The 15,220-nt window shown below is 35.2% G+C and overlaps 1 protein-coding gene across 1 annotated transcript; it reads left to right on the top strand.

Moving 5' to 3' along the window:
• The first annotated feature begins 814 nt into the window (after window positions 1-814).
• Window positions 815-11,690, top strand: LOC145598576 (DNA mismatch repair protein MSH2-like). The gene is made up of 13 exons (XM_081654948.1): window positions 815-945; window positions 1,106-1,155; window positions 1,248-1,280; window positions 4,002-5,075; window positions 5,354-5,905; window positions 5,982-6,092; window positions 6,175-6,264; window positions 6,345-6,416; window positions 6,755-6,865; window positions 7,805-7,931; window positions 9,335-9,537; window positions 9,775-9,927; window positions 11,082-11,690. The coding sequence occupies exons 1-13, from the start codon at window positions 891-893 to the stop codon at window positions 11,280-11,282; spliced, it is 2,832 nt and encodes a 943-aa protein (XP_081511074.1). The 5' UTR covers window positions 815-890; the 3' UTR covers window positions 11,283-11,690.
• Window positions 11,691-15,220: the final 3,530 nt, after the last annotated feature.

Genomic DNA, 15,220 nt, shown 5'->3' with positions numbered 1-15,220 from the left:
GCCTTATTTCTTATTTTATCCAAGACAATTAAATTGCGTAAAACTATGTGTCGGTCAAACTTTGTAACACTTAAAAAAAACGGAGGGAGTAACTAAAAACGAGATTTTAAAAAAAAAACTAGTGTGCTGCCCGGGCGTTGCACCGGGTTACCACTTTTTTTTTTGACGGGAAAAAAAAAAGTGGTAACCCGGTGCAACGCCCGGGCAGCACACTAGTTTTTTTATGATATATGTTATCATCTTTTTTGACAAAATGAAATATATTATCATCGATTATGTATGTTATGCATAAATGTTAAAAAATAATGTTATTAATTGATAAAGAGTATAGAAGATAATTTTTAACACTCTATTGTTTATGAAATGTTGATTTTATTCCTCTTATTTTTTTTTTTTTCAAACTACTTATCTCATATTTCCTTTTAATTTGAAGCATGTCATTTATAGTTATATTTATATCTATAGATGACATCAATTGTTATTGGCTAAGATGGTAAGGAAGTAGTTCTTGTTTCCTTGAGGTCTAGTGTTCATTAAGTGATGATGTGGCACAATGCTATGAGAGGGGAATGACGTGTTACATAAACAATTTTAGGAACGCTTTTTAATATATAATAATAATAATAATAATAATAATAATAATAATATATAATATAATATAATAAAGTATAGATTTCCCCAATAAAAAAAATCCATGAGGTGGTAGTGTGGTACGCTCCCGCCCGCGAAAACCCACAGGTTGTTTTCCCGCCAATACGAAAAACGACCCATTTCTCCATAAAAACTTTTGCTTCTTCGAGTTCTTCCACTAAAATCATTTTCCAAAATTTAACCCTCCATTTTCAGACTTTTTTCGCCATTTTCTCACTTCTGCTAAATTAACATCATCAATGGACGACGAATTGCATTTTCTCGATCAAAATAAACTCCCTGAACTCAAGCTCGGTAAAACCCTAATTCTGTTTTTGTTCTTCCCCTTTTTTTAATTGTTTTACAATTTTAATTTTCTGGGTTTTGTACAGTATAATATATGCTATTTGATTTCTAATTGAATGAATTTCTGAACGAAAATTTTCATGTAATCTGATTTTTGTATCTATTTTAGATGCAAAGCAGGCTCAAGGGTTTCTGTCATTTTTCAAAACCCTACCTCAGGTGAGCTTTATTTTCTCTAATTATTTTTATTTCTTGCTAATTTATGTATTTTTTTAGTGTTCTTATGTGGGTTTTATCTGTTTTGCTTCCAGGATTCTCGAGCTGTTCGGTTTTTCGATCGTCGGGTTAGTTTCTATGTTTATACTATTTCCAGAATTGTTAGGGTTTTACACTGATTGTCAATATTTTGTGCTATTTTAGGTTTCTGAAAACATCAAACTCATAATAACTAATTGCGAATCTTCCTAATTTCATGTAAACGGACATAAAGGAAAATCCAAATGAGTATCGTTTTTCGTTGATTGTTGGTGGATTAATATTTTAAGACCAATTTTGAGTGCAAGCTAATGAGATTTTCAACCATTGTTTGTTGTATAAACCTGTCCTGCACTAAATGGTTTCGATTTTAGTAATAATACTGGGTTTTCTGTTGTTAATATGTTAATACTACTCTTGATAAGTATTCAAGGATAATGTCTACTCTTAAATGTGTAAAATTGGAGGAAGGGATACTAATTCAAACTTTAGTTGAATTGCTTTGTGTTCTACAAAATTAAGATGGATACTTATTTCAAGTGCTGATTTTTCCCAAAGTGGTTTGCTTTTACCCATTGGTTATATCTTATATTTAAAGATGTAAAGGAAAAATATGCTCAAGCTGTATTTCCTGTATACACTTGCAAAGTCTGGATTATAAATGTCAGTGGCGGATCCTGGATTCCAAGTTAGGGGTAGCACACCAAACACTAAAGAGAGGATAAAAACCCAAGATACCTAATAACTTGAAACTCAAACTAAATTTACGATAATGTTAACATATTTAGTTAAATGATAAATTAGGTTCATTTTTTAAAGGAAAATTTCACATTTACTACCAGCGAAAGCACCACGTATCAAATTTACTACCTGTTTAAAAAAATATTTTATATTACTACCACCCAAATTCCCTAACTGTATATATTGCTACCACTTAACAGAATCCGTTAAGGTTCCGTTAAGTGGGCCCTATATTTCATTAAATAATAATTTAAATAATATAAAAAAACTTTAAAAAAAAAAAAAAATTCTCAAACACCTCCCCTCCCTTTCCCGGCGTCAGCCACCCTCCCCCTGCTGGCGGCCATCTGTTTCCCCGAAACCGACGAACCCCACCTCCTCCATTTCCCCTCCTGCCAACCACCCCTAACCTCATGGTCAGTGCACACCCGCCTGCAGTTAAACCGTCACCTCCGCCGCGAAATTCCACCACGTTCTTCATCGGCGGCGCCCTGACCTTTCCCCCACCCCTTCGCAGCCAACGAACCCCTTTCCCCTTCTTGTTCCCGACCACCAGCCCCAAACCACCAACCAATTGAACCCTAAAATTCGAAATCGAAATTGAAATCGAAATCATAAACCACCAGCCCCAAACCACCGAAATCGAAACCCTCGTTTAGGGTGGTTTGGGGATGGTGGTTTAGAATTAGGGATGGCCGAAAGGGTAAGGGAAGGGGAGGGGGTCGATTTCGGTGTGGGGAATAGGGAGGGGGGCAATTTTCGGTGGGGGAAAGGGAGAGGGAGTGGTTTCCGGTACGGGGTGGGGGTCGGGGCAGCAACAACGGGAAAGGAGAGGGGTGGTTGTCTGCGTAGGTGGGGGAAAGGGAGGGAGTGGGGTCGCGCCGGCAAGGGGGGTGTGGTGGGGTCGCGCCGGCGCCGGCAGGGGGGAGGGGGTGGCAGTTGAGGGGACGGGTGGGCTGCAAGGTGGTTGAACGGTGGCTACACCCAACCAGCCGTTCTTGTGGGCCCCTCAAACAGAAACATTAACGGGGTTAGTCAGTGGTAGCAATATATACAGTTAGGGAATTTGGGTGGTAGTAATATAAAATATTTTTTTAAACAGGTAGTAAATCTGATACGTGGTGCTTTCGCTAGTAGTAAATGTGAAATTTTCCTTTTTTAAATAATGCATTGTGTTATTGTATAAAAAGTAACTGATTAATTTAAATATCTACTTCGCCTAAATTTTGCAATGAATTTATTTTACGGATAAATTATATACTACAGTCAAATAAAAATTAGTTCAAAGTGAGCTAGCACTAATTTTCTTCACGGATTTCGTATTATTATTGTTAATCAATTTTTAAAGGAACTTAAGTTATTCTAATTAAAAATAGTGGAACCTTTGAAAGAAAGAACCAATACAATACTTTGGAATGAAAGGCAAAAAAAAAAAAAAAATGCAGTATTGAGTACTTACGAGTGAAAGAAAAAAAAAACGACAAAAAAATGGGAGGAGATTCGAACCACTAATCCCGCTGCACAAAGGAATGTCTATCCTACACCTTTTTTACCACTGAAGCAGGATGACACTATCTTAGTCAATAGGTAATGTTTAAAATATGTACAATATCAAACTGGAGGCTATTACACACCAGAATAAATTTTTTTTTTTAAAAAAAATCTGGGGTAAGCACGTGTCCCCCCAGGTTACAACGTAGGTCCGCCATTGATTATAATTAGAGCCGAATCCATCCTTACACACCAATTATGCTTTTAACAGTGCTTGCATATTGAATGTATAACTTTTGCAGATTAGTAATTTTCATGGTTGCAGGAACTTGTAGATGCATTTACCTTTACCTTTCTTTGTCATGCATGTAAAGTAAATAGTATTAAAATGATAAGCGTGTAAATTTGTAATCCGTGAACATTATAAGCATGACTCTTTCATCTTTGCTTCATACACCACCAATACTCCTGAAGTTGATTTTCATTCTTAAAGCCTTTTTTTTCCTGGTACATTGTAGATGACTGTTAGGATTGGTCTGTTACCAACCTTGGACTAAGAAATTCTGCACTTGAAACAGGATTATTTTACTGCCCATGGAGAAAATGCTGCTTTTGTCGCAAAAACTTATTACCACACTACCACCGCACTTAGACAATTAGGTAATGGTTCTGATAGCTTATCCAGCGTAACTGTAAGTAAAAGCATGTTCGAAACAATTGCTCGTGATTTACTATTAGAAAGGACAGACCGCACAATTGAGCTTTATGAGGGTAGTGGCTCTAACTGGAGGCTTGTGAAGAGTGGGAGTCCAGGAAACTTAGGAAGTTTTGAAGACATTCTATTTGCAAATAATGAAATGCAAGATTCTCCTGCAACTGTTGCATTGTTACCGAACTTCAGGGAAAATGGTTGTACTATTGGATTGGGTTATATTGACCTTACCAAGAGAGTGGTTGGTTTGGCTGAATTTCTTGATGATAGCCAATTTACAAATGTGGAATCAGCTCTGGTAGGGCTTGGTTGCAGGGAATGCCTTCTCCCGATGGATGTTGCCAAGTCTATTGAAGGAAGGGGGTTGCTTGATGCATTATCAAGATGTGGTGTGATGGTAACTGAAAGGAAAAAAACTGAGTTCAAGGCAAGGGATTTGGTGCCAGATCTTGGAAGGCTTGTAAAAGGTTCGATAGAGCCAGTTCGTGATCTAGTTTCAGGACTTAAAATTGCTCCTGCTGCTTTGGGAGCCTTATTATCTTATGCAGAAATGCTTTCAGATGAAACCAATTATGGAAATTTTACTATTAAGCCGTATAATCTTGACTCTGCTATGAGGTTAGACTCTGCTGCTATGAGAGCATTAAATGTTATGGAGAGCAAAAACGATGCTAACAAAAATTTTAGCTTATTTGGTCTGATGAATAGAACCTGTACTGCCGGAATGGGAAAACGGTTGCTTCACATGTGGCTGAAACAGCCTTTATTGGATGTTAATGAAATAAATGATCGGCTGAACTTGGTACAAGCTTTTGTGGAGGATATAGTACTTCGTCAGGAGCTTAGACAACATCTAAAAAGAATATCTGATATAGATAGATTAACACGCAATCTTCAGAAGAAAAAAGCTGGTTTGCATCATGTTGTTAAACTTTATCAGGTTGGCCAATTCTTATTTTATTTTCGTTGTCTTGCAATGTTTGTTGGTACAGTTCATTACTTTAAATTGAACATTTTAACTTTTGCTTGTTTTGTATTTAAATTATTTAAATTTAACATCATTGTATTGAAAGACCCTAAAATTTGTTTAGATAAGATTACTGCTATTTGTAATTTATGAGGGCCTTTTTCTTTTATATTTATACTTGCAATTCCTATAATTGCTTTCTTGCATATAGATCTTTGTATTTATATGTCTTTTTTGTTTGTGCTTTTCAGTCAAGCATAAGACTTCCATACATTAAAAGTGCTCTTGAGAAATATGAAGGGGAATTCTCCGCACTGATCAAGGAAAGGTTTTTCAAGCCCCTTGGAATATGTAGTGATGATGATCACCTAAACAAGTTTGTGGCCCTTGTTGAGACTTCTGTTGACCTTGATCAACTTGAGAATGGTAAATATATGATCTCATCTGGTTATGATTCAAGGCTTCTTGAACTGAAAGAGGAACAAGAGTCACTTGAAAGCGATATAGATAGTCTTCATAAAAAAACTGCTGATGATCTTGATCTCACTGATAAAGTTCTAAAACTGGAAAAGGGTACACAATTTGGACATGTATTTAGGATAACAAAGAAGGAGGAACCAAAAATTAGAAAAAAGCTTACTACACAGTTTATTGTACTAGAAACACGAAAGGATGGTGTCAAATTTACAAATGCAAAACTCAAAAAATTAGGGGATCAGTATCAAAGGATACTTGAAGAGTACAAAAATTGCCAAAAGGAACTAGTACAGCGAGTGGTTCAGACTGCTGCTACATTTTCTGAGGTATGGCATGATCTTTTTATCTGTTTTCCTCTTTCTTAGAATAGATCTATGCATTAAGGATGTTTTGAATATGCAGGTATTTGAGTCTTTAGCCGCATTGCTAGCTGAACTCGATGTTTTGCTTGGTTTTGCTGACTTAGCTACAAGCTGTCCTACTCCCTATACTAGACCAGACATAACTCCATCAGTAAGCGTGCATTCATTATTTTTTGTGAAGTTTAGAAATTGTAGGAGCAATTCATTATGCTTTTTCATGTTGGCTACCACAGGATGTTGGAGATATCATATTAGAAGGAAGTAGACACCCCTGTGTTGAGGCACAGGATTGGGTGAATTTCATACCAAATGACTGTAAAATTGTGAGTGTAGTTCTTGCCAGTCTGCTAGTTTAAGTTATGAAGCATATGTTTAGCTAATGTATTGAGTTCTTATGTATCAGGTCAGAGGACAAAGCTGGTTCCAAATCATCACTGGGCCAAATATGGGTGGAAAGTCCACTTTCATCAGACAGGTGATCATAATTTTGCAGGCTGATTGATTCTTATAACTTTATTACTTCCTATATAGTGTCCACCTGTACAATACAGCTTTGAAAAAGTAAATTGATACTCTTGTTTTTTAAGGCAAGTAAATTGGTACTTTTACACAAGTTTAGATCCTAGCAATTCCTAAGTTCTCATGAATTTCATAAATTTTGAGAAAACTCTTCCCTCTCTCTCTCTGTCTCTGTATTGCCTAATGCATGTCACTTGGTTTCTCTTGGAATTTGAAACTTTTTCAGTTGATTGTGATATTATGTCTCTGAGCTCAGGTGTTGATCTTTTATTTTATTATTAATGTCTGCTTCAGGTTGGTGTAAATATTTTAATGGCACAAGTGGGATCATTTGTTCCTTGTGACAGAGCCACCATTTCTGTTCGTGATTGCATATTTGCTCGTGTTGGTGCTGGCGATTGTCAAGTGAGTTTTATGAGTTTAAGTTATATGCATTTTATCTCTAGAATGTTGGAATCCTACTTTTTAGCTCATTTCCTTATTTTTAAAAATAATAATAATAATAATAATAATAATAATAATAATAATAATAATAATAAAAATAAAAATAAAAATAAAATTATAAAAATAAAAAATTGAAGGATGAAAACAAAGGTTAGCACTTAAAATTTACTTCCTCACATTAGTCACATGACTGAATTTCTTTGTGTTCTGGAACTTCAAAGTTAATACTTTCTCCCTTCATTCCATGTTATTTCCCACTCAACTAATTTCTTTTATTTCTCAGCTTTTAGCTATTTTATATATCAGTGGAGTATGAATTGTCTGTTTCAAATACAAACTTTCTAACTAACAGCACCTTAATCTGACTAACTGGCGTATAGACTAATGTTGTATGATATGTTCATACCTTACCCTCGCCGCCTTCTCTTCCAAACAACCATTTGGAACATGTGAATTGGTATCATGGTGTATTATACACTGGTGAACTAGTGGACTTGTCTAACAAAGCTAGATTGTGAACAACATGTTTCATGTACTTGAACATACCGCACTCTTGGTAATGCTGGCATAACTTTGTAAGACACTTAATTTTTGAATGAACAATCATAAATATTTAGTTTCCTTTTTGTCATAATTGTATCAGTTTGACAAGAATAAATGAAAGACTTTGTCAAAAAGAACAAAATCAATCAATATTGTGGAAGAAATGGATCTCGATGTAAAGACATCTTGTGGGATGAGTTTAAGTGAAACTGGAACATTCATGTGTTTGGAAAGAGGAATACAATGCAATGCACGCCAATGTGTAGTGTTGGACCATTAATTTAGGGCAAATAGCAGAAGATAAAGTGTTTTAATGCCATGCTGAACATCGTAATCTTATTCTCTTCTTTCTTCTAGTTGCGAGGAGTGTCCACTTTTATGCAAGAAATGCTTGAGACAGCATCGATTTTGAAGGGAGCCACTGACAAGTCCCTGATAATTATTGATGAGCTGGGCCGAGGGACATCTACTTATGATGGATTTGGTTAGTATTATTTATTTGTGATTCATATTATCATGATAAGGTTTATATTGCATATTGTTGATAGATTTGCTTGATCTTATTTGGTGCATTTCGATCTCACCAACTATATCACTAAGGCAATGTTTTGTAACTTGATAGGTTTGTATCTGTGGAATGCTTCTTTCACAGCTTGAACACCTGTAAACTAGTACTTGTCAATTTTATCATAAAAACTTGTGTAGGTAGTATTCACAGTATTTGCTTGCAGAAAAAACTGGCTGTAAAGCTGCTGTTCTAGATCTGCTGAATTTCAGCATGATTTTGCAATGAAATTATGTGAGGGGGAGGGGCATGTTAAGTAGTTCAATCTACTTTAGTTAGTAGTGTCTTGAAGAGGAAGATAAGTGAGTTTGATAGAGTAGTACTATAAGAGAAGGATTGCCATGTTGACTATTGTGATGAGTGATTAATTGTGATGAGTATTAGTTTGTAGCTTTGGGAGAGAGCCATTCCTCTCGAAAGATTGGCAAGGCTGCATCTAGCTTATTCACAGTCATCTTTCTTCCCTTGATGCATCACTTTTATTCACAAGTCCACTGTTTTGATGCTTAAGCCAATGAATTTATTACAAGACTACAGATGTTAGTGAATATGTTGAGGATTGGGAGTTCCCTATGAGGCCATGAAGTTGCATGGATGACTTTGAATGATAGAGATACATAATGAGTAGTATGATTTTCTCTTTTTAATGAGTTCACCTTTTACCTTTGTAAGATAATAGAACGTTTTCTTTTTTCAGAGCTAGTTAGACAGGATAGCACCCAAACGTCACACACTTTAGGACTGTAGTTTTCCAAATGAGATTGGAAATGTGAAGGCTGTGGGTTTGCAATCTAATTGTTTTTTTTTTTTTTTTTTTTTTTTTTTTCGAAGCCTGGGGTGTTACGCTTTTGTGTACTGTTCCCTCCTGCCAGTTGTATGTCTAGACTCTAGACCAGGCTCTTGGAAGTTTGCATAATTGATTCTTCATCCTGGCAGGAAAATTGGAGAAAAGAAAATTGAATTCTTGATTTATGATTCTTTGTTTGTGAGCTTGGTAGGCCGTAATTTGTAGTTATAAATTATTCCTGAGTTTTTTTTTTTTTTTTTTTTTTTTTTTTTTCACTCTGTATCTTCTAAACTATCTAAAGCATTATACGAATGATATGTGTGTTGTAAAAACAATTATAATTGATTGTTAAACAGCAATCAGGCATTCAAGCTTTTAAACCAAGGCTCGTGGTTGTTTTCTTATCTATTGGATCTTTACCCAGTCACATATCATTCTCAATCGCTGATCTCTACACTTATCTTGCTCTATGAGCCAAGTCATCTTGTGCTGGTATATGCTGTGTCATTTGAACATAATTATTTTGCTTGTGCAGGCCTAGCTTGGGCAATTTGTGAGCACATTGTTGATGTCATCAAGGCACCTACTTTGTTTGCTACCCACTTCCATGAACTCACAGCATTAGCACATGATAACAGAGAGGGTGAACCTTCAAATAAAAAAATTATTGGTGTAGCAAATTACCATGTTAGTGCACACATAGATTCTTCAAGTCGTAAGCTGACCATGCTCTACAAGGTATTGCTCTATTGTTTTGCCTTTGTTTATTGTTCTATTTCGTGTGTTGTTATTTTCACTGTCACTGTAAATGTATTGACTCAAATTGTGTTTGAAATGGTATTAATAAAATTAAAATACCTATTTTTTTGTAGTTCATTTCAAATTTTCAACTATAAATTTGTCATTATTCTATTACTTTTTTATTTTAAATGACATGAACTCAGAGCTATAGATTTCATCTTTTGCTATCGTCAGGTTGAACCAGGGGCTTGTGATCAAAGTTTTGGCATCCATGTTGCTGAGTTTGCCAATTTTCCTGAATCGGTTGTATCCCTAGCAAGAGAAAAGGCTGCTGAGCTGGAAGATTTCTCCCCTGCCACAATAAATGCTGTTGATCTTTCTAAACAGGTTGAGTATAAAAATTTCTCAATCTCCTTCACAATTAGAATTATTGTCTTAACCAACAAATGATTCAATTTCCTTCGTTATGGCTTACATGAAAATCCTTTGTTTCTTTATGACGATATTCAGAAAATTTAGTTAATATTCCTATTCTTTTGACTCGTAATGACCATGCACGAATTCAGTCATCTTTGAAAACACTAAATTATGAAGAGTGTGTATTGTTTACAAGGAAAATAAAAGCTGTAAAGTAACTTTCATTCTCCAACATTGAAGTTATTTGAACATGAGAAGATTCAAGTAATTCTAGGATATAGAGAGATATAGATCATAAAGACAATGTACAAATGGAAAATTTGGAGATACAAAGGAGAAGACGTGGAAAATCAAAAGTTTGAGATGCCGAAGACATAAAAAGTGTTTGACATTCTGGATTTGTGGATTGAAATAGTTTGTAGTTAGAGGAAGATTTACAAGGTTTCTTTACTATATTAATTGGGCAGAATATGTAGAAGTGAGAATTGGAAATAATAGGCAGAAATTGCAGAATATCTTAAGTTTGAGATGCCAAAGAGAAATAGAGCGTTTGAGATTCTGGATTTGTGGATTGAAATGATTTATTAGTTAGAGGAAGGTTCATGAGGTTTTCTCTATTAAAGTAATTGGGCAGGATGTATCGAAGTTGAGTAGAATGAGGAAAGATGAGGAAAGTATTTAACTTAGTAGATAACTTTGATCTGATAAGTTTTGGAATATGTGGGAGATTTATGAATGTGAGATGTATGCATCTACCAAACACCACCAAGGCACCAAGATATGGTGAAGAAGTGGAGGGAGGAGGTTTGTTAGTAAAATAAGTGAAGTTTGCAAGTAAAGGTTTTTCAACATTTTTTTGGTTTGTAATGTTGAGTTGGTGGAGCGTACATTTAAATGTTAGAAACAAGCATATTTGAGCATGTACCTTTGGGATATATATTTTAATTATCATTGGATTATTTCTGTGGCGTAGTATTATGTTTTTTGTACCATGTGTCTTGACGTTTACTTCAACATACCAAATAGTGGTCACTTCAAGTACTTGTGTGATGATGTTTGACATTACCCAGTATCTGTAAAGAAAAAAAAGGTATGTTGTTCAACTTGTTTGATGCACATTTCAGGTGGGAGAGAAACGAAAAAGGGAATTTGATCCTGATGCTGTCTCTCAGGCTGCAGCAAGGGCTCACCAGTTTTTGAAAGAGTTTGCTGAGCTTCCATTAGAACAGATGGATATGAAGCAAGCATTGGATCATGTGAACAAAATGAAGAGCGACTTAGAGAAGGATTCAGAGAACTGTCATTGGTTGAAGCAGTTCCTCTAGTTTCTCTACTCAGACAGTCACAGCATCTCCAGAATTTTGTTCATATCTGGAAGCTGCATATTAGAATTAGTTGGCGATCTTAGATTAGGAACCACTAGGTGAACCTATCACACTCGTCCCATCTTTGGAGCATTATATTCAGCCCAGTCAGGCCAGAAAATGCTTGTTCTTCGAGATGCTCCTATTTTTCTGTTGATAGAAGTGGGAATATGAGGTGTGGTGAGGATATTGACATGGATATATGTTCCATGATCTTTTGCCTTTGTAGATGATGAGATGGCGTAATGAATTTTTAGCTCTGAAGATGTAAATGATGCAAATACCTTTTTTTGTAAAAAAGGAGTTTGTTGATCTACAAGAATTCCTTGTTTTGTACAGAGTACTTTGTTTTTTTTGTTGAACTGTGGATCCTCAGATAACGGGACTGCATGAACTGCTGATTAGTGCTTCCGCAATCTCAACCTGGAAACTCTGTAAATACTTGGGTTGCAACAATTAAAAGCAGGGTTTCTAACTCACAGAATCTAGACAGTAGTATCTCAGACTGATGTTTTCTCTTATCAACCTTCCAACTACTCTTAGACATTGGTTAGGATCTAGGTGAGATTATTATATTTACATGATAACGTTGGATCTAGTTGCACCAAATATGAGTTCATACGACGAGCTGGATACGCTTGGCATCATTGTTGATTTTGCCGAATTACAGTACATAGAGCAACACTGACTAGTGCTAAATAGGGTTGTGGACTTGTGGTGGCGCAGGTGGTCTGTTGGCTGAGTTTAGGTTAGGCCCCTATTTTCTAAGAAGAAACTATTGAAACAAGCTAATGACTTAGATTTGAGAAATGCAAAAGGTTGCTTCCAGCAAATGATAGTCCATTTTACAGAAATAATATTAACTAGATTAAACCATGTGCAATGCACGGTTTTCAAATAATTATAATGACAATAGATTTTATCAAAAAAGTATGACTTAGTATTAAACTGTATGAAATGTATTTCTTCAAAAAAAAAAAAAAAAAAAAGTACTCTCTCCGTCCCCTTTTGATAGTCCCTTATGGACAAATTTTAGTCCCAAATGTTCACCCCATTTGCTTTTTCCAACAACCATTAATATTAATTTTTTACCAAAATTCCCTCCAATTTACAACAATACTTGTGTAAATTTAACTTTCTCATGTAAATTTTGTTTTCCCATGTACTTTCATTACTTTCTCTCTCTATTTTTTTGCATATCCAATGTCAATTTACTTTTTCAATGTACTTTTATTATTCTTATTTGTGTTTATTAATTCCCGTGAAAAATGCCCATAAGGGACTATCAAAAGGGGACGGAGGGAGTATGAAATATATTGTTTCAAAAAAAGTTATGATATATATGTGAAAGAAAATAATTAAATATGTTAAGAAGTTATAATGGGCAATGTGATATTTAAAAAAGTTTTTTTAGATTTTGTACAAATCAAAAGTCAAAAGTTAGATACAAACATAAAAATAAGGTCTTTTTCAGTAAGTTATTTTGGAGGAAAAATACTTTACGTTATATTGCCAAGTGTCTCTCCAGGTTTGCCTTTAGTATAATGTAATTGATAGGTTTTTATATATTAAAAAAAAAATAATGGCTTTAATTAATAAAATTAAATTAGCAAAAGTTAGTATATCCATATTGTTAAGTGTGCAAGTGAATTACTAAAAATCACTCTACAATGTAAAAGTATGTCAATTTGTTAAAATAGAAAAATTTGATTGTACAATCAAGCCAAATTTTATTGTTACTTGCTGTTTTGGGGAAATCTAGGGCAAATGAGTAAATAAAATAAGCGAGGTTGTATCGTCATATACATGGTACAACATATAGAATCGGTTATATAATGAATACCATAAAGTTAGCAAAATTCTTTTTTACAATTTTTTGAGGAAATTTTGACATTTGCTACCACTAAAAACACCACGCTTTACATTTGCTACCTGTTTAAATTTTTTTTTTTTTTTTTACTTTACTACCACTTAAAATAGAGTTTGTTAAAAATCACTACCACATGCCTTATTCTGTTACTATTTCCGTTAGTGGGCCCACTCCACCGTTTAGCCACCCCTCCTCCTCACTGCCACCCCTCCCCTCAACTGCCCTCCCCGCTCCCCCTGCCGGCACCGGCGCGCAAATCCACCCCCTTCCCTTTCCCCCACCGTACCCTATGCGCAGCCAATCCCCCCTTTCCCCGTACTTGAGCTCCGACCCCCACCCCGAACCAAAACCACCCCCTTTCTCCTTCCCTTACCCCAGAAATCGGCTCCCCTCCCCTGAGTCCCCCACCAAAATCGACCCCCTCCCCTACCCTTTCGGCCATCCCTAACCCTAAACCACCACCCCAAAACCACCTCAACGAATTTTAGGGTTTCGGTTTTGGGGTGGTGGTTTAGGGTTAGGGATGGCCGAAAAGGGAAGGGGAGGGGGGTCGATTTCGGCGGGGGAATCAGGGGAGGGGGGGCGATTTCCGGTGGAGGGAATGGGAAAGGGGGTTACGGTGGTGTTGGTATGGGTTTGGGGGTTACGGTGGTGGTGGTGGTGGTGGTCTGGGTTTGGGGGTTACGACGGTGTTGGTATGCGGCGTCGCCGGATTTGGGGGTTACGGTGGCGTCAGTGGTGGTGGTCTGGGGGTTCGCCGGCGTCAGGGGAAGGTTTGGGCGCCGGGAAGGGAGGGGGGAAGGTGGTTGATTGGTGGTTTCGGTGGCTGGGGATTTTGTACCATTTACACGATACAACCTCACTTATATTATAAGTGAGATTGTATCGTGTAAATGGTACAACATATAAAATCGGTTATATATTGAATACTATAAAATTAGCTAAATTCTTTTTTACAATTATTTGACATTCTTTAATATTTTAAAGACGTTAATGAAATAGACTGGTGAAGTATTTTGTTTTGATCGCTGATAGAATGTAGTCGTACTTTAAATCCTTAAAAACTTGCATTTATATGTTTTTCTATTTTGAGCTTAGCAATTGTTAATTTGTTAGGCTACCACCAATCCGAAACAAAAATTGTATGTAAACAATAACATTATATTACAAGATTTGATTCCTTGGACAAGATTTGCATAAAAGTATAATACCAAAAACAAAACAAAAAAATTCAAATAATTCATCCTACCCACTAATTAAAATTGTTAGGCCAACTTCCATGTATTAGCAACATACATATAGGAGTAATAGGACTAAATCAACATTATACTATTTCATTGAGATTCTTTAATCAAGTTAAAGTGTTACGCATCTATCAAATAATATTTAATAAGATTCCTATACAGTTGAAATTTTCTGGCGGGTTTTGATAATTAGTCGAGTTATGTCTTTAAATCATAATAAAGAATAATTAAATTTTTAGTTTAGAATTGATTTTTAATTATTGATATCATTACTAGATACAAGTAATAATTTGTATATTAAAGATTCCCTAGTGTCCTTCGTAGTTGTTTTATAAAGTTACTTTTGTTGATTAAAACTTATTTTCATTACATAAAATAATTTCACTATATTATAACCTCCTTTTATTGAAAAATGTGGATATTATTTTGTAAGGTGAATATGGTTTTATAAGCTAAGTATCTGCTTATTTTATTTTATTTTTTTTGGGTGGGGGGAGGGGGGAGAATTTGCCTCTTTTTTATGCAAAAAACTTATTATTGCTAAAAAACGAATTATGTTAACATAATTCTCCTTGACTTAAGTCTTAGGTCCTGTTCTTTTCACCTTAAAAAAATAATATTAAGTAAAAATAATTTCAGTTCAGTAAAAATAAGTTCAGTTCAGTAAAATTTAGTTTTCTTAAAGAAGAATTATAATAGAAAATCAGTAAAAATAATTTCAATTCAGTAAAAATAATTTAATTTCAGTAAAAATAATTTCAGTTCAGTAAAAATAAGTTCAGTTC

The sequence above is a fragment of the Chenopodium album genome, chromosome 20 (assembly GCF_948465745.1).
Source record: "Chenopodium album chromosome 20, dcCheAlbu1.1, whole genome shotgun sequence".
Classification (NCBI taxonomy): domain Eukaryota; kingdom Viridiplantae; phylum Streptophyta; class Magnoliopsida; order Caryophyllales; family Amaranthaceae; genus Chenopodium; species Chenopodium album.
The sequence above is the reverse complement of the archived record's forward strand: the minus strand, read 5'-3'. Positions and strand labels throughout refer to the sequence as shown.